This window comes from Rhinolophus sinicus, linkage group LG14 (assembly GCF_036562045.2).
Source record: "Rhinolophus sinicus isolate RSC01 linkage group LG14, ASM3656204v1, whole genome shotgun sequence".
Lineage (NCBI taxonomy): Eukaryota > Metazoa > Chordata > Mammalia > Chiroptera > Rhinolophidae > Rhinolophus > Rhinolophus sinicus.
The window spans coordinates 49,348,630-49,368,727 of NC_133763.1; the positions used below are offsets into that span (position 1 = coordinate 49,348,630).

A 20,098-nucleotide genomic window follows, 5' to 3' on the forward strand; every position below is an offset into this window, starting at 1 on the left:
GGGACATCTCCACTCCTCCTATACATGGCCTTTCTTCCTCCAGGAGGGTGGCTTGGGCTACTTCACAGCAAGTGGTCTTGGGATTCTAAGAAGGCCAGAACAGAAACGCAAAGCTTCTCGAGGCCTGGTCTCTGGATCTCATACAGTGGCATTTTCCTCGTAGTCTCATGTTCAGAGCAAGTCACTAGGCCAATCTAAATTCAAGGGGTGGAGAAATAAACACTTCTTGATGGAGAAGCAGGAACATCAAATCACAACGGAACATGGGTGTAAACGAGTGTGTTTCACTGGAGACCACTGTTAGTATTATCTACCATAGGCTACTGTATATGAACTGTTTCTATGTGGCCTAGAATTGGTTGGTGTTTTGCAAAAACCAAATTCTGTTGGCTTATGTAGGTGAGAATGATCATAACGCCACCATTATATAAAAGTGTTTGTTGTTCTATTTCCCCGGCAGCTTTTCTTAGTGACACTAAAGACCGAGGCCCTCCAGCACAGTCACAGACCTGGAGAAGTGGCGAGAAGGTCCCCTTTGGGCAGACACATTACCTGAGAGCATTTGAAAAGCCCCCTCAGGTGCACACCCAGGCTCTTCGAGACTTTGAGAAGGTAAGTCCCATGGGTGGATAATTGTTTTCCCAAGTAGAAGGAGTACCATGGGATAGTGAGGTCTCGGGAAAATACGACTGATGGCTTAGTCTGGATTGTGGGCATTCTTATCAGAATGCTCTCTTTTAAGAGCGTATGTCCCCAGAAGCATCTGTAGTACAAGCTGTGTGCTGAGTGCTGTGGTTTGTGGGCAGAGATTCTGCCTGACCATTTCCACCCCTGGTTTACTTCTCAGATCAATTCAGGAAGTTTAAATGGCACCCTGAGACTCTATAGCTGGAGAGCAGTGAGCCCAGGGGACCTAGTCCAGTTGGCTGGCTTGGACCACTCTACCTGTCTGGATACTGTCGGCAGCAGGAGGGGCCTCAGCCACAACCATTTGCTTCTCAACAAGAATCTGTCATCATTGCTCAAAACTGATTCAACTCTTTTGTTGTTTTTTTGGGGGGGATGTCCTTCACAGCTTTATTTGTAATAGTCAAAAATTAGAAAAAACCCAGATGTCTACCAATGGGAGAAGGGATATCCTTTTGTGTAGTCATATAGTTGAAACTACTTAGCAATAAGAGGAGAGAGCTACTGGTTCATCCAACGACATGGATTGGACTGTCACAGGCAAAAGAAGCCAGACACGAAGAGTATGTACTGTGTGGTACCACAGGTGGAAATACAGGTGTGCGCGCAAAGTGTGGAAACGTTTGCGTTAGATATTAATGCTCACCAGAAAGTATCCATTACAGAAGAGATGCTAAACAGTCAACTAGTCAAAATAACTCAGACGTTAGCCCCCTGTGGCAACGAATGCAATAGACACACAAATGCAGAGCTGGAGGTGAAGCCTGGGCCCAACCAAGACCCTTAATGCTGCTGCCCCCTTAGATGTCCCTCCCGTCAGCCAAAGGCCATTGCTGTCGACAGGGCACTGTTCATCAAGGAAATCCACCAGCTCCTGGGTAGCAAGTTGACTATACTGGGTGCTTCCAAGAACAGTCAATGCCTCCTTCTCACAAGATTAGACAGCTATTCAGGGGATGACTTTCCTGCCCACAGAGCTTCAGGTAGCACCACTGTGTGGGGCCTTAGCGAGTACCCGTTCCATGAGCATGGAATCCCACGCAACTCAGCATACCATCAGGGAATCCACTTCCCAGCTAAGGAGGCTCGGGAGCGGGCCCATGGCCGTGGCATACCCTGGTCATATTGCACACTGAACCACGCAGGAGCAGCCGGGCAGGCCGAGTATTGGAATGGCCTGCGGAAGGTGCAGTTGATATGTCAGCTTAGAGGCAGTGTTCTGTGAGGGTGGAGTGCCATCCTGCAGGCTGCAGCGCATGCACTGAATCTGAAACCTTTATATGATGCTGTGTTTCCCGTAGGAGGATGAATACCTGGGACTCAGGAACCAAGGAACCGCTGCACTTGACACCATTCCCTTATCCTTAGACTTGGCCAAGAGCCAAATGACCGATAATGTAATCCAGGTCCCCAGTTCCCTGTGATCTGGACTGACCCCAGGAAGCCTATATGATAGAACCCATCTCCTGGCATTTATATGGCCTGGAAAGAGCACCCACGATTTCATACCGGCCCCCCACCCCACCCCCGTGCTAAAAAAGGAAACAGCTCTCTGGTGCCCCCTGGGGGTCACCCAGGGGTGGGGCCACACAGGAATACGGTGTAAACATGCCCTGAGATATGTGGGGTTCTTTCATTATTGAATTGATAGTTTTTGACATAAAATAATGAAATTCCATGTTTAAAAAAGGGGTAATAAAGCAGCGTTGACATGGGTTTCCCCTGTCTTCCCTCAGTTGGTGAATAGAAATGTTTCACTAGGACCTAATGCATACCCTACCAGATTTTCCTGTGGACCCAGAAGATGCTCCATGTCACGTGTGCCTGAGAATTAAACAGCCTGTTATTGCTTTGGTTTTGTTAGTGCCCATAGTTGTCATGGATACTGGTTTGTGTGTTTTTCTTAAAGACAGCGAGTTTGCAGGAATATTAAGTGGCTAATTGACGACTAAACCTCTGACCAGCTGTGTAGTGATAATAGTGGGAGCGGGGGTGGTAACACCCCAACCCCTTCCTCTTTTTGCACCTTTTGATTCTGCTTCAGTGGGTGCTCTCTGAAAGGCAGGCTGCCTGCATGTTCCTTTCGGTTGAGAGGTGATTTGGAACGTACCGTGTTTCCCCAAAAATAAGACTGGGTCTTATATTCATTTGTGCTCCAAAAGACGCATTAGGGCTTGTATTCAGGGGATGTCATCCTGAAAAATCATGCTAGGGATGATTTTCCGGTTAGGTCTTATTTTCGGGGAAACACAGTTGATGTGAGGGGTGCCTCCTCCACTGAGGGACTGAATGGCCGGAGGCTGTGGGGAGAGGAGAAATGAAGGGCTGAACTGGGTGACAGACAGAGGTGACCTGACTTTCCAGTGTGGAGTTCCAAGTCTTTTCTCTTAGCATCCTGGTCTCATATCCTGATGAGTCCTTACTTCTCCACGCTGAGAACCACTGACAGAGACTGAGCTAGGACACAGAGAAAAGACCAATTGAGATCATTTTAAATCTCTCCCCTATGCGTCAACTAATGATGCAACCAGTGAGGCAACCATACACTTTTTTGTCAGAAAGGTCATTGCCAGGGCTCAGAAGTCGTGACTTTTTCAGGGTCATAGAGTTTATGGACCATAATCATAAATCCTGACAGATAATTGGGTTGGAAAGATTTTTACATAGAAATGGTGTTGAGAAAAACTTCCTATACGTTTTCTCACTGGATCACAGTACCCACCCCACCCCCAGCACATCTGGGCTGAGACTAGAGCAGGTAATACTAGCTGGCATGTCTTGATACTTTCTTTGTGTCAGGTACTGTTTCAAGTATGTGCAGTATCATCTCATTTAATGTTCATGACAACCCTGGGAAGAAAGCGTGGTTATGACCCCAGTTTACAAATGAGGCAATAAAGGCCAAACAAGTAACAAAGGAACCAACCCAATGTCTCATAATGTGGGCCTGAAAATACTTGTCGATTTTGTGACGGAAAATAGTACTTTCTAGATCAGGGAGCTCGGCTAGAGAAAGCTTGGTGGTAATGGGACTGGACTATTAGCTCCTACTTAGGTGGCCACAGAGTGCAGTTCTGTCTTCTCTACGTAAACTGGAAATCTCCTTTGACCTCCCAGTACTCTCCATTGCATGGTTTTTATTCCATTAATTCTGGACTGCTTGCAATTCACAGCGGGGTCATACTTCCCAGTCTTTGTTCTGCCTGGAATACCTTTTCTCTCCTATTCTTTACCTGGTTAAAGCCTTCTCATCCTTCAAGTTTCAGTGCAGGTGCCATTTCCTTTCTTTCTTTCTTTCTTTCTTTCTTTTCTTTTCTTTTCTTTTCTTTTCTTTCTTTCTTGATACCTTCCCTGACTCTCCAATCTCAAAATACATACCCTGGCTCTAAGCTCTTCAAGGGTCAAAAATACCTCTTGCTCATCCTTTTCTAGTCTCTAGAATCTAGCACGATGCCAGTACATAGTATGTGCTCAGTAAATGTGTATCAACTAAACCAAACTTGTTGGATTTGGAGTTTCCTGGCCTATTTTCTTCCAGTCAGTTCGACTGGATTTGTGTTCCCCCAGCCTCTAATCAGAATTCACTGCATGTATTCACCATTGAATGGTTCTAAGGAGGATATTGGTGTACTCATTGATTGGTTAGGATAGGAAACTGGGAAGTCAAGAGACGTACATTTGTTTTTAGCAATGAGTTTAAAGGAAGACCATTTTCCATCTCAATTGGGATGACAAAATTATACACAGAAAATAAGAGAAAGAAGCAGAGACCTTTTGAAATACTTGACAGGACTTATTAAGAAGATCATAATAGTAGCTAATAATAATAAATATTTATTGAGTGTTCATTATACACTAGGGACTCTTCTAGATATTTAATGTATTTTATTTCAGCTATTTTTCAGTTCATTTTCCTAACTTATGAGATAGATATTATTACACTCATTAGACCAGTAAAGAGACCAAGGCTCAAATAACTTGCCTAAAGCTATACAGGTTTAAAGTGGCAGACCCAAGCTAACTCTAGTGATTTCCAAGGTTCTTAGAGAAATGAGAGGACCATGCAGAGAAAGGGGCTGCATTGGTGGAATGTGTGCGCGTGGTTTTATACATAGACTCAAAACGGCAGATGCTATAGAAAAGCTATGGCGGGGTGGGGGTCTGTGGCCATAAGGTCTAGAGGGGGCCTCCACCACTCTCTCCTGTTTACACATTTTCTAATAATGTTGTCTGCAACATGAAAATGCCAGCATAACCAACTGCAGTGCTTGCCTAATTATAGCCTGAAGCCAGCTTTCCCTGGTAGTCTGAATCCAGCCACAGTGAGTCAGCCTGATGAGGCCCCACCCATCTGGCAAATTCTTCCACTTGGATTTGAAGTGTGTGTGTGTGTGTGTGTGTGTGTGTGTGAGAGAGAGAGAGAGAGAGAGAGAGAGAGAGAGAGGGGGGTGGGGGACAAGTTCTAAAAGGGACTTTTCTACCTTTATGGAGATCTGAGTTGTCATACTCTGGATTTCCTGTTCTAGTTTAGGTGAATCTAAATCGTGTCACTGCTGCTCTTAGGTCAGCAATTTCAGTGCTTCTGGAGTGTTTTTCTGTAATTACAGCCTTAGAAAATGAATACTGTCAGTGAAGTACGTTTTCATTTTCTTTCTTAAACAGCATTTATGCTCCCCAAAACCACAGTGCCCCAAGCCTACTGGTTTTGTTTTCACTAGTGTTTTGAGCCATTTAAGAAGTTAGTAGATGAGAAGGGAAGTGGGGGGGGAAATCCTAAACTTTCAGCAACTGTAAGCACAGAATTTTCTTCTTTTTAAACACGACTTTTCAGTCATTCCACACGGTCATTCCACAGAACTTCAGCTACGTTTTCATTCCTAAGTGGTACAGCCAAAGCTATGTATCAACTCAATCATCTTTTAAAAACTATAAATAAAAGAAATGATTCTGAGTGCTGTGGAGGATACAGAGATTACAAGTTACCATTCTCAAAGAGTTTACGATCTGATTAGGGGCATATGACATTTAAAGTACACAAGATTTAATTTAAATAACATCTAAAGCAACAGTGGCAGAGATATCACAAGACTAGAATAATTGCCAAACAAATGTATGTCTTTAAAACCTAAACATTAGCAAAACATTTTTGAAATTTATATTCATATATATACATTATATATGTATATATATTTCTCTTTTTCACTGTATGAAGAAAAGTTCTATCTTTCTTCCTATGGACCTTGAAGAATTTTATTCCAACAATAATTTCCATTCTAAAAATAAAGTTTTGAAATAGCAACAAAAATAATGATACCAATTAATATTTATTGAGTGCTTATAGTGTGCAATCTTCTGAGGTTGGTATAACCATTATTTTTATTTGTTCAGAGAGGGACACTGAACCTGAAAAAAGACTAGTGGTTACTAGAAAGTGCTAGAGCTGGGATTTGAACAGAAGTGTACTGGTTCCAGAACTGAACTTTTAGCCACACTTTTATTATGCCTCTCTAGGGCCAACTGATCCCTTATTCATTTATTTCTTTGTCCACTCATCCCCGGATTAGATGGATACATCCTGTGTGCTAGGCTCTATTCTAGCTGTTAAATGCACAATGATCACGTACGAATGTATAAAAAACTGTATGTTCAAGGATGACTGTTTATTTCAGTATTTTTGTACTAATAAAATATTAGAAATAATCTAACGATCCATCAAAGTGAGGGTTGATTGTTTCAAGTATGGTATATACATACAATAGAACATCATAGAACATTGCCCTGGCTTGGAAGGATATCCGTAATAACAGATTTAAGATTAAACAGCAAAACAACAACAATTTGACTGAATATTTCATAAAAGAAGACCACATTTTTGAGAGGCAGAAAAATAGAAATGTCTGGCAGGATAGACACGAAAATGTTAATGGTGATTATGTCTGGGTAATGGGATTAGCCATAATTTTTGCCTTCTTTATTAACTTTCGGTCATATCTGAAGTTTTAATAACATGTTCATTTTATTTATCTAGTTATGGAACAGATGTTTCTAAAGCGTTTACTATGTACACAGCCTAATGTCTTAAGTACTGCAAATATAAATAATGAGTAGGCAAACATGGGTCTTCCCTTTGTAGAGTTTACAGATCAGCCAATTACAACAGAATGTAATCATTATGATAAAAGTAAAGAGTGTTACACAATCTATTGCTGGGTAACCTAACTCAGCTCCCTAACTATAGCTCCCAACCTAACTCAGTCCGAAGGGGTGGGAGAATTCAGGGAGAGTTTCCTAGGAGAAACTACATCTAACTGGGGACCAGAAGGAAGAGTAAGAAATAGCCACTAATATGGACTCTGGGAGTGGGAGAATGATGAATGTTTCTTGCAGAGGAAACAGCACGAATCAAGACTCAGATGAAAGAAAGAACTATAATAAGTTACTATATCTCAGGGTGTGGGTGCTGGAAATGTGGAGAAGAGTTGAGACTGGAGGAAAAGGGAGAGAGCAAAACCAATATGCAGCCTTGCAAGTTATGTGAAGGCTTTTAAATTTTATTGGAGCTCAATGGGGAGCCTTGGAAAGCTTTTAAACATGGAGGTGACATTTTAGAAATGTCCTCTTGGCTTCTGTTGTGGACTCTGGATTGGAGGAGTCAAGTCAAAGGCAGAGAGAGCAGTTAGGAGGCTGTAGGCAAAGGTTGGTAGTAAGACAGTATAGGAGTTACGGACACGGACGGACGAAAGAGAGATTTCAGAAGCAGAAGTGACAGGACTATGTGATTGATTGGATATACGACCAGTGATGGGAAAGAAGCCCAAATATGACCAACTGCCAGTTCATCTCTGCATTCCCATTCCAGGTTGTCACCTGTTGTACACTCCCAGAAAAGTTGTACACTTTCCCCTTAATAACATGATTTATTTATTCAAAATCTTTCTTTTCTGTTAGAATCTCAGCTCCATGATCCCAGAGACAGAGTTTGTCTCGTTCAGTACTAGATATAGTCATTAGCTTAGTGCCTCGTTATAGTAGACATGCCTTTTCTTTTTTTGTTGTGTTTTGGATGAATGAATGATGTCACTCTTTCTTGCTCGGGCAGCTACTAGGTGATGCCACCCATTGAGAAAGGGAACAACTGGAGCGGGCACATGTAGTTCTTTCATAATCATTAAAACAACAGTAGCAAAGACCAAAGCCAGTAAAGTGATTTTCATTTTTTGGAAGAAAATTAAGGAGATGCTCCCCATTCTTAAGGAATGCTAAATCTAATTGGGGAGACAGTCAGACAGATACTGGTAACAATGATGCTAATAGACGTACTTGGAGGTGCCGTAACCCAGGCTTTCGGATCAGATAGGCTTCCTTGAGTAGGTACTAGCTCAGCCAAGTCCTTAGGGTGAGTTGGAGATAGTTCAGTCAGCGCTGAGTGGGAGGTGAAGAGCAGTGATGACATTCCAGGCGAACACTGATACCCGTGGAAAGTCCTGGAGGCAGCAGAGAGCCTAGTGAGTTCAGAAACAGGACGCTTTTTGTTATGGCTGGAGCTCTAGCGTGTTGACTGAGGTTCAAATTGGCAGTGTGTCCTCCGTACTCCTGGTCAAAGCCTTGTTGTTGCAGCCAGGGTCGTTCATGTTATACTGTGAACGCTTAGCTCTTACGCCTAGCGAAAGTCCTCGTTGGGCATTTGAAATCGCCTTCTTTCCTAGAGAAGGATGGAGAAAAGGTTATTGAAAATCTAGAAAAAGTGGGGAGGCCATCCCTGGGTATGTTCCCCTTGACTCTTAGAAGCTCAGCCAATAATCTTCCTGGGTTGAACCAGTTGTGAGCCAACAGCACCAAATCCTGCTGATGTTGATCAAGCCAAACTGATGGAGAACCTCCTTTGGAGCCTGGGAGTCCTTGGGAGCTGCCAGCATCAGTGCCACTCAACTGTCATTGCTGTCCTGGAGCTCCTTTAACTGTCTCTGACAGCACTATTTCTGGCGGGGCCACTTATTTTTGGTGGTCAGGGAGTTATTTATTTTGGTTTGGTTTTATATAGTTCATAGGGCTCTGATGAGATGGTGACTGCATCACCTTGTTGTTCCAGAGTTGGGGGTGGTGTGGGTGTGTATCTGTGGTGGGGGGGGGGCAGCGGGAGAATCGTCTGAACCCCTATCCGTTACCCGCATGAAGCCATCTTCATGTTAGTACATGTAGTGTTTTCAAGGTTTATCCCAGGTGCAGCGTGTATCAGTACTTCATTTCTTTCTATAGGTGACTAATATTCCATTTTGTAGATATACTAAAGCTTGTATATCTATTCATCCGTTGGTGGAGATTTGGGATACTTCTACTTTTTTGGCTATCGTGAATAATGCGTCTGTGAACACTCATGTGAAGACAGTAATTATATCCAGTTAATTTTGTAAGATAAGTCCAACTCATTCAAAACAGCCAGGAATTAAACTTTTATATTCCTGCAACTCAGATTTTATCAAAACAGCCTAGGGACTCCCAGACACGTAGATGCATGGTAAATAAAACAGTTTTTTAAATTATATTTATTGGGGTGACAATGGTTAGTAAAATTATATAGGTTTCCAGTGTGTATTTCTATAACATCTGTGAAAACATACCATGCTCTGCCTTCTCCCTGCCCCATCCCTTCCTGTCTACCTTTGTCTTTCAATCCAGGACTCGTTGGGTTCCTGGGTTTGATTCCACTGGATGCTAAAGAACAGTGATAATATTTATTACCTATTTGTAGATGAGTATAGTACAGTGTCAACGGCTACTTAAAACACTGCAGTTCCTCTGTTTACCACGTTAAGCCTATTTTTATTACCACAAAATGGAAAGATATGAATTATCACAGATCTCAAATTAGTAGAGTTTAAGTTGCAGAAGTTTTATTATATTTGAAAAGAAAGTGTGAGTTACAATGACGAATCATGTTTAGTGGAGTGGAACTTTATTTTTAGGAGGGGGAATGGGTAAGAGGTGGATATGTTTTCAAGCATTTCCATTCTAAGCGCTCTCTGGGGGGGTCTGAATATGATTAGGCAAATGTGAAACTGGTTTTTTTTTAAAGGCTGACTCCACGGTTATTTATGTTAATGGGGCATGACATACAACAGCTGGGTTGTAATCCTTCTCTGTTGGCATCGGTTGAGTCCTTATTAAAGCCTTATTTCCAGCCTGGGCTAATACCTTAAGAAGCAGTGGGAAGAAGAAATTAAGGAAAGAGCACGGGAGAGCCCTTAATGTCTGGAAAAAATATTTTGAGAGTGAAGATTTTCGATGTAGTGTATAAAACAGGAAGGAAAAAGAAAGAAGCCCTGTCTCTTGATCAAGAGCCTGCACTGTTTATTTCCTAAGTGATGCAGCGCTTATCTAAATGTAGGGGTTCTGCCCACGAGAGGTGCTGCCTTAGTAGTTGGTCTTGTGTGTAGCCCAGGTATGTGCATTGCTGGTTGTTAGCGCTACAAAAAGTAAACAAACATAAGCAATAAACAAAACAATCTTCCCCGTAAGCGGTTCCTGGCCCTTTTCCTTCCACTGTGGTTCTCCTCACCCTTTGTCCAAACTGAGAGCCAGGATCTGCCTTAGAGGGACAATCTCAGGCTGCTCCCCTTGACTGTCAAGGTCTCCCTAAAATGGTTCTTCCCTTCCCGTCCTCCCTGTGCCCCCGTTACAGGACAGTGTATGCCGTTTGTTTCCGTCCAGCTGGCCCCCTGTACCTTTGCTTATGTTCCACCTGCCCTGATCGCCTTATGTTCTCGCCCCAGCAGAGCCAAACTTGATTCGTCCTTTAAGGAGAGCTAACACACCAGGTCTCTGTGGAACCTTCTGCCAACTCTGTCCTCATTTCTATAGTTTTTACCATGTGGACAGTTCATAGTGGCCTCTAATTGTAATCTGTCATCTTATTCCCAGTTTGTTCAGAACTCTTCTACAAAGTTCCGATTCTGCATTGTGTGTTAAAATTCATCTTTTATTCTGGAATAATTTATTTTACGTATAAGATAACCTTTTATAAAGAGGAATGCCTTTTGATATGCTCTGCATCCTAAAACATCTGCATTATCTTGTAAGCAGATTGAGTTCCCTTGGAATTAAGTCGGGTGAGGTCGAAGTCAGTAGGTTAATTATTCACCCGGCAAGTATTTATTGAGCAACTACTATGTACCAGGCACCATTCTTGGTACTGGTGGTACAGGAGTGAACAAAACAGGCAAAATTCCTGGAGTGGATATTCTAGTAGGCAGAGACAGACAAGAAACAAAATAAATAAGTATAATATTTTAGACGATGAGAGTGCTGCGGAATAAAAAAAACAATGAAGGGAGATATGAAGGGCTGGGGTGAGGCATAGACTGAGTTACAGTATTAAGAGTCTAGAGAAAGAGTGTGCCATGCAGAAGGATGAACAAACTCAGAGGCCCGGAGGAGGGAGGATGCTTACTGGTTTTGAGGAATGGAAAAGAGAAACAGTGTGACTGGAGCAGAATGTGCAGGGGGAGAGTTGTAGGAAAAAGTAAGTAAAAGACGGGGAGGAAAGAGGCACGAGATTATTTAGGGCTTTGAGACTTAGGCACTAGGGAGATGGCCGAGCCTTTCACTTTCAATTAAATGCGAGCCTGAGGGGGTTTCCAGCAGAGGAGCAATTGGACACATTTTGAAAGGGTCACGGTGGCTGCTGGGCTGGGAATGGACGATAACGGGTCAAGGGTGGGAACAGGGAGACGGGTTAGGGGGGCTAGTCAAGTAATTTAGGGGACAGATCATCCTATCTGGGTCCAGAGGGGTACAGGTGCCAGTGGCATTGGTGGGGGATGGGTTGTATATATACATGGACATATATATATATCGAAAGTAGAAGTAATACGATTTACAGACAGATGAGGTGCTGTGTATGAGAAAAAAGAGACGAGGATAACTCAGAGGTTTTAGTCCAAACAACTGCAAGTATTGAGTTGTTACAAATGGAAGTGGTGTCCGGTGAGGAAGGAACATATGTAGAAGGAAGGTGAGCAGTTCAGTTTTAGATGTCGTAAGTCGGAGACGTCTCTATTCAAGCGGAGATGTCTCCTAGGAAGTGAGATACAGACTAGAGTTCGGCAAAAAGGTCAAGATGGGCAAATGAAGTTAGGTGAACAAATAATCATTTTCTTCAGTAACCATTCTAGCAAATGTAGTTTCTTTACAAGTATTGGAAGGAACCTTTCTATATCATGGAAAAGTTGTGAGAACAATCTAAGCAAGCTAGCCTATATTTAACAACTCAACAAAGACATGAAATACATGCGGAATCCTTATCTGCTCATTCATTCAACAAATATTTAGGGAGTGCTTCCTAAATACTATGCACTGAAAACACAAAGGCACAAAATCCACCTTGCCAGCCCTCAAAACACTCTAGTCTGGCTGAGATGGGTAAACAAGCTGCGACTGCTGGGTGGAATGAATGTGACTGAAGAGGTTTTCTTGGTTGTTGTGGGACCGGAAGGAGCATAGCAAGACATCTAAATCCTTCACCCTTTCCTTGGCAGTTTACGGACTAGTTGGAAAGACATAAACACACGACAAGTTAAATAGCCCTAAAAGGTGTAAAAAAACCCGTCAAGACAGCAGAAAAGCAATATCATGAGGCAGCATCTGAACACTTACAAAATGCTAATATTTGCCTTAGGAGTTCAAAAGAGGAAAATACTCTGTCCAGGCTGGCATAGGAGGGAATGCTTTGTTTGGGTGGGATTCAAACTATGTAGGACTTGAATAAAGAGGCAGGGTGTCTTGAGGGGATGTGATGGGGTTTTCCTTTGTTTCTAAGAGTGATGAGATGCCTGTGAAGGGTTTTAGGGAAGAGAGATGACAGGGTAAGATGTGAGTTTTGAAAACATTATCTTAGCTATAATATGGAGAACAGGTGGCTGGAAGGAATTCTGGCAGGCGTGACAGACTGTTGCAAAAGTTTTTGCTATGGAGTTTGTTGTGACAATGGGACACCTAAGTTGAACTCTCTAGTAGAGGGTTGGATATGTAGGGCTAGATCTTGGGTAAAGACTAGGTTGGAGATTTGGGGGTTGTTTGCGAGGCAAAAGTGATAGCCCTAAACATGGATACAATCTCAAAAGGAGAGAGTATGAAGAGGGAAAAAAAGGCTAAGGACTAACCATCATTTAAATACTCATTTTAAGGAGCAGAAAAGATACAGAAAAGGGGTCAGAGGGATAGAAGAATAAGGACTCACCGAGCATAAGAGGAAATAGGCATTAATGTGCAGAAAGAAATATCTGGGTTGGATAAGAATACCCTTCAATCTCATACAATTTTACTTTTCATAAAACTTTCATTAAATTATCTCACTTGATAAAAGAATCCAAGTGGACATCAAAAACATTAGCAAACACTAATCTTGAAGCTGGGATCCTGGTTCCCTCTGTGCAAAATGGAGGTGATAATAACCAGGTTATGCCTCTAGGAGCTTAGACCAGGAAAGGGCCTTAAAAATCACCTCGTTTCCACTTTTTAAAAATGAGGGCAGTTAGGCCTCTGGAGAAGTGTACTACCAAGGTCATACAGCTATTTAGTAACAGAGCTGGGTCCAGAAGAGGATCTTCTTGAGTTTTAATTTAGTCTTTTCTCTTCCTCACGCTAAGCCTAAATGACATCCATTTATTCTAAGAGCACAGATTTTGCGAAAATGAATTTTAAATATCTACATTTTTTAATGAGAATATTTTGTCATAACTTGTCAACGGTCTGTGATAAGAAATGTGTTGACTACTTACAATTCAAATCTATTCGAGAGAATGCTCCATTCTAATTATGCCTTCCCAGGGCCGCCTTATTCATCCAGACTTTTTCTGTCTGTCAAAGCAAAGTCCAAGTCCAAGGCCTAGCGAAGTTTTCTCTCGTTGTCCCAGTAAGAATGAATCACGACAGTCTTCCGGGTTCCCATAGAGTCAATGTTTTTCAAACATTAGGATGAAATCAATTCAGTGCGTCACTCTCAGAGAGAGAAATCGAATAGATAACATCAGAATGCCTCACACATAGTGATGGCACCATTCCTTTGTGAAACTTTTATTTCATTTGTGTGTGTGCACTGGATTGCAGTATGAAACGTAAGAAGCGTGACTAACAGGATTGTCACGTAATACACATACCTATATGTATGTAGGTACCCAGCTCTTTGAGGGTTGAGACTGTTTTATCTGTGTGTACCTAACTACCGTTAGGTAGTACACCTAATGTACTACCTGGTGGAGACTCAGGTGATGGAATTATTATGAAGAGTGAAGAAAGAGAAGAGTGAAGAGAGCAGGCAGGTTGGGGAGGAAGTGAGTACTATAAACTTTTTAGTTGTCTGTACTTGGGATGTTAATATTGATTTTTTTTTCCTCAAGCTAATATTACTGCAACCAAGAACCTGTGTTTGGTATCTGTGTGGTGCCCAGTCACCTTCAATGTCCCATGTGATGTGGTATAAATAACACTTCCTGCTAATGTTGCAGCTGTCACTCAAGGATCTTAAATTGCTTCACGGGCAGGATCTGGTGATGAGTGCCTGGCCCCACTTGGCAGGTGCCTGAGTTAAGAACCAGTGACCGCCTGAAATCTCTGGGCTCCAGGCTGACGCCCCCCTCCTCCCCACCCACCCTCTCGTTCCCTCATCCCTGGTGGGGAGGAGCCTTTGACCCTAAACCTTTGACCCTGCCTTTTTGTGAGCTTGTGTAACTGGTAAACAGAGTTTGCAAAATTTCCACTGAACTAGAAGATTCCTTCTTTCGTGGGGGTGGCTCTGGTGTATATGGAGGGAGGTTCACCGGTAATAAAAGCTATTTATTTAAAGTGCCTCAGTGACCTAAAAGTCTAGGGAGGAAAACTGGGAAGGAACTGATTAGAAGCGAGTTTCTGGATCATCAAAGGAAATTAGGGACCCCTCTGGTTGGCAGGTCTTTAAGACTGGCAACTGGCAGAAAGGAAGGGGCTATTTGGCCTGGGGTCACTATCTTGTGGGCACGAGCCCTTCTCGTATCAACCTTGTGTCTTGCTTCTGGCCACACTCCTTTGGGTTTTATTGTTCAAATCAGCCACCGGGAGGTTAAATACCCACTCACACCCCACGCCCCTGCATTTCCTTCTCCTTTTAGTAACCCCACCATCGCATGGAATTACTCCCATTCCCCATTTCCTGGAAGCTTCGTGGGGTCACTCCCCCCTCTTTTCCGAGAAGTTGCTAACTGCGTGCTGTGGGGCCCGGGAGGCTCTGGGAGGGTGACAGCCTGGAGTCCTGGCCCGGAGTCAGGTTACACCACTTGTGTCTGAGTTCGCGCAGCGTGTTCCCCTGTCAGGGATTCCACAAATATCTCCTGGAGGTAAAAAAGGAAAGCGCGCCGGGCTCCAGCACCCAGAGCCGCGAGCCTAGTCCCCAAGGCCCCGAGAGAGCGCCAGCCACCGGGGCCATGTCGCCGTAGCCTTTATGCCGCGGTGCAGGGGTACCGCATTCTTGGGGTGCAGGGGTGCCTGGGCATGCTCCTCCCCATGGGTTGCCCACCATGTCTAATGGATACCGCACTCTGTCCCAGCATCTCAATGACCTGAAGAAGGAGAACTTCAGCCTCAAGCTGCGCATCTACTTCCTGGAGGAGCGTATGCAGGAGAAGTACGAGGCCAGCCGGGAGGACGTCTACAAGCGGGTGAGTGCGCGCCGAGGGCCGGGGCTGGGGGCGGCCCCGCGCGGGCCTGGCTCCTCCCAGCTCGCGCCGCGGGGACGGGCCGGGGAGCGGGGATCCCGGCCGGGCCGCTCACCTCCCACGCGGTGGCACCTCACACACGCGGGGTCACCTCTCTTCTGCCTGTTTTCTACTTCCCTTCTCTGTAACTCCGGTGTGGAGCTGCGGAATCGCCGTGGGAGCTGGTTTCAAATGTGGATTCTGCCCCCTCCCCCCGTTACCTGCCCCCACACACACAGTGATTGTGATTTAGTGACGGGAGGGCGAGCTTGGAAATTTGCATTTTAAAACAAGCCTCAGAGGTGACCCTGGAGCAGGTAGTTTCCCAGGTCACGCATTCCGAGAAGGGCCCCTTGGAGCGCTAGCTCGATGGGGGCACCAAACGATACTGTGGGGAAAAGGGCAGCGGCTGAGGGTACTTCTGTTCCCTGAGAAATTCATGTTTGGTTTTGAAGATGATTTTGCAAATGAGCTTTCAAGACAAGAATCGTAGGCGTTTTCAATCTTCGGAATATTCACGGTAGAACCAAGGAAAGGATACTGATAGAGCGGCGGCCGGATGAGGAGGGAGACGGGGGCTTCCCTGAAAGGGAGGGTTGTTCTGATTGAGGGCTGAGCGGTTGGGATGGGGAAGAAAGACGGAGGGAATTGGCCGAGTAGAGGGTGAGATGAGACGGCATCTTGGTAAGAGGACGTGAGGCTATGGGTTCCAAGGATTAAGCGTCCTAACTGGTTACCACAGTGTTGGTTTCCTCCGTCCTCTTAGTGTCTGGGCAAGCACTGAAGTGAGCTGAGTCACCTGCAGCCGGTCACCTCTGACTTTATCAGAGAGTAGATCTCCAGCTGTTTACACCAAGACCATACAAATGTTGTCATTCTCTATGTGCCCTGCCCTGTGGAGAAGGCTGGGAAGCATTACAGGCTGCTGAATCAGAGGAGTAACTGGTGTCTGTGAAACCCAGATGATTATTTGGTAAATTCCACTAATGTGGACAGCTGAATTTGGGGCGTTTAGCCCTACTTTCCGTCTTTCCTGGATTTCCATGTTTTAACCAGAATTTTCCTGAAACTGGTCCAGCCTCACCTTTCGTCTTTTATGTGACTAAATAGTGATGTGCCTCAATGGGGCTGCCAGGGGTCAAGGAGGATATTGCCAAGTGAGGGTTGGTAATCATGAGACAGCTGGTGGGGGAAGGGGTTGAGTGGCTGTATTTACCTCAGGGTAGAAATAGTGAATGAATTTGTTCACTGAGCAGAGGGAGGGTCTTTTCCCATTAACTGTCCCCAAAGCAAGACAAAAGGTAGGGGCAGTTAGGTAATTCCAGGAAAAGGATTTTTTTCAGCTTGAATCATTGGTCTCATGGTCTGCTCTTCAGTAGCTAAAGAGACAGTCTTTAGGGACCATTTTAGGCATGGTATGAGAGGGCACCACTTCCAGAAGAATTGCGGTTAAGGTTCTAGGAGCTATGTGAAGGCGGGGAAGAGTGGCCACAGGACACTGTCATATACAGAGGCGACAACCTATTTGTTAGACCAATATTGTCATTAGTCCCATAGAGGAAGTAGACATGGCCCTATATCTTCCTACTGTTAAGTGCAGGACACTCCGGCCCGCAACTGGCACCATATGACTTGAGGGATCTCAAACCACTGTGTCCCTTCCTTTCCCTTCTCACCAAGTCTTTGTTTAATCCACCTGTCACATTACGCATCCCATTTGGCTATGATTTGGGAAACACTAAAGGCGTCAGTTCACATGTTCTTATTTTGAGAAGCAGAACACATACATCCATTATTAATCATTAACATCGTAGTTGAAATGAATTTATCACACCATGTAGTGATGAGGGACTGATAGAAATCAGGGCAGTTTTGTTTTGATGGAAGGACACCGGATTATAAAACCACCACGTCGGAGCCCTGGACAACCAGGGCACCTGGGCAACTACATTACCCTCTCTGAGCTTGTTCCAGCCTCTAGAGAACTGGCATCAAGAATAATACATACACCATCGGCACTGAAAATCATTTGTTGAGGGTTATGAATAAATAGCCGCCATAAAGATTAAATAAGACTTACAGCAAAGCACTTTATTAAATGTCATAGTTTCATATATATATGAGGGGGTAGTAGTTATATGCCTACTAGTAGTAGTAGTTACTATGATATTTAAAAATGAGGATGAGGTTTGGCTCTTTTAATCTCATCCACAGATATTTCCATGAATGTGTTGTCAGGGAGGGAAAGAATCCCCACCCCGCCCTGCTTCTTTGGTGCTTATGGCGAGACTAATAATAACACAATGAAATTGACACAAGACTAGCGTAACAGGAGAAGAACCAATTTAATACAGGTGTGCGAGAGAATCACATGATGCTCAGATCATAAGGAGGGAGGCTCAAAGAAATGATCGAACCAGACAGACACCTTTTCATACTTTTTAGACAAACAATACATTTGTGAGAAATTGACAGGACAAAGAAAGTGGGCGCTCATTAGAAAGGAATCTAAGCAAGGTTCGGGTATTCATTAATGGGGAATTTAAACAAAGTAGTACATTAGAGAAGAGGCAACAAGATTTGTTCATACAGACTTTTTCAGCTTTGAGTTGTTGAACTCGATCGATCAGGGGTGTCTCCCAGGTGTGGGGAACACACCTTTCACAGGGGAGGTTTATTTCCTGCACTCAGTGAGACAAAGGAGGGTTTTAAGGTGCCCTTTTGGCACTGGCTGCTTGTTAAGTAACTTTAATTCAAGTAACTGATGTGCCATCATGGGATATTTGGGGCCCCGACAGTGTCTTACGTTCATCCTTGTTACATCATGATTCCCCAAGATTAGGACAATTAAACAACAGCCATGTTGGTGAAGAGACATCAAGGGTGACACGTGATACATCACAGGGTGGGCCAAGTGAGTCCGATGGGAATTTAGAGTCCCGTCCTGTGACCAAACTTAGCTCATATTTCTTTAGCATTGGAAGGAGACTTCTTTAAATATAGTAAAAGCATTAAATCACACCCAACAGAGTTACGATCTGCAACGATTGGGGTGCTGTATGCATGATTCTCTTAAATAAAACCAGCGTTTGTGAAACATACATAATGTAAGTCTGTTGTGAATAGTAATTATTTGATCATTTTACGTATGTTTTGCTACTGCAGATTTTGTTGAGATATTTGTACTTAGGAGTGAAAAATCACTGTCATAAGGAGAGACAATCCTGCTTTTTGCCGTGATGACTGCAGGGAAGGGAAATATGGGAAACTTTAGGAGAAAAGGACAGGAGAGAGGGTTCTGTCTTTCCAAGTGGCAAGTCCTCCTGTATGTAGTTCATTGAGGGAGGGACTGAAATAGATACAATCCTTAATTATAAAGGAAGCTAACAAGGATTTTAATTATTTGTAAGAGAAATTGTAAGAGTTAAGAGTTATATAAAAACCTAGAAGTATCAACCTCAAAGCAAGTACATAAAAGGAGAGTTAAAGGGTTCTCTCTTTCAAGCTGTTCAGAGAACTCAGAAATAACCTTAAGACTCATGCTAGCCAGGGACTAATAAAATAATATTAAATTATACATAGAAATTGGTTGTGTAAGACTGGCTACTTTTCTGTTGAGCATTGAAACTATCCTTTAAGCATCAATTCCTGTAAACAGTTAAACACTCACACACACACACACACACACACACACACACGCACACACACAGGCTGCTTTTCCTCAGCAAAGAAAAACATACCATGGTCTATGTCACACCATGTTATACCGACTCCTGGGGCATATACCTACCTGATTAGGTACCACTGCCCCCTCTTGGTAGCAAATATTAATTGTAGGTTCAGTTTTTGGGAAAGGCAATTTTGAACTTAGAAAGCAAGGAAAGGAGAAACCATTGCAGTACAGACAGCTAGCTCTTGATGCTGGAGCAACGTGAGGAAATACTGTGAGTGGTCCACAGCTGAGTATGGCCCACTCGTAGGGAGAGTGGCTTGTTCTCATTTCTGAACGGCAGCTGCTCTGGTAAATAATTTCTGGGTGGCAACTTGGCTGATTTCCTCGTTGCTGCTGGTTATCTAATCCTGCGTCTTCTCATTATAGCTGAGTGTGCCACCACTAGGAATACGTCCAACCCTGGAATTTATGAAATCCGCTGCTGTGTGGTAAACACCCAGTCCCCAAACAGGACACCATCCACTGTGGTTTTGCCTTATGATGACGACTTACTTGTTAAACTTGTGCGAATTTATCATTAACCAAGGCTGACAGGGCCAGATCCAATGATAAAGGCACCAGGAGAAACTGGACATTGTCATCCTGGACCAGATACAGTCCATGCTTGAATATGACATAATTGATGTTGGAAGGTTAAAGTGGATTTGACTGTCGATAAGAATTGTGCTGTGTTGTTTTTTGACCCTTATTGCCTGACTTCTCTGAGCTGTGGTTTCTCATCTTTGGGATTGAATGATATTTTTCCTGAGCAGACTTTGAAGTTTATACATAGCATGTTTATGCAGCTAAGGGTTTTGTTTGTTTGTTTTGCAGCTAGGTTTTTAAAACCATAATAAACAGCCTACTGACTTTACTTGCCTACCAAATTTTCATCATTTCTGCTACTCAGCTATCACAGAGCCTAGTAGCTAAGAATCATGAACCGGACAAACCCGATACAGAATCTTGGTTTTCC

The 20,098-nt window shown here is 43.6% G+C and overlaps 1 protein-coding gene across 27 annotated transcripts in view; it reads left to right on the plus strand.

Moving 5' to 3' along the window:
• The window catches only part of PDE4DIP (phosphodiesterase 4D interacting protein), a 176,731-nt gene that overhangs the window by 41,095 nt on the left and 115,538 nt on the right, over positions 1 to 20,098 (plus strand). For 17 of the 27 annotated variants that reach the window (XM_074318453.1, XM_019714221.2, XM_019714216.2 and 14 more), the window contains exons 3-4: positions 461 to 612; positions 15,264 to 15,374. In XM_074318453.1, coding sequence (XP_074174554.1) covers positions 461 to 612; positions 15,264 to 15,374 — 263 coding nt within the window. Of the gene's footprint in view, positions 1 to 460; positions 613 to 14,921; positions 15,054 to 15,083; positions 15,375 to 20,098 lie in introns of those variants that run through there. The other 10 variants (XM_074318452.1, XM_074318461.1, XM_074318437.1 and 7 more) reach the window with 3 other exon arrangements.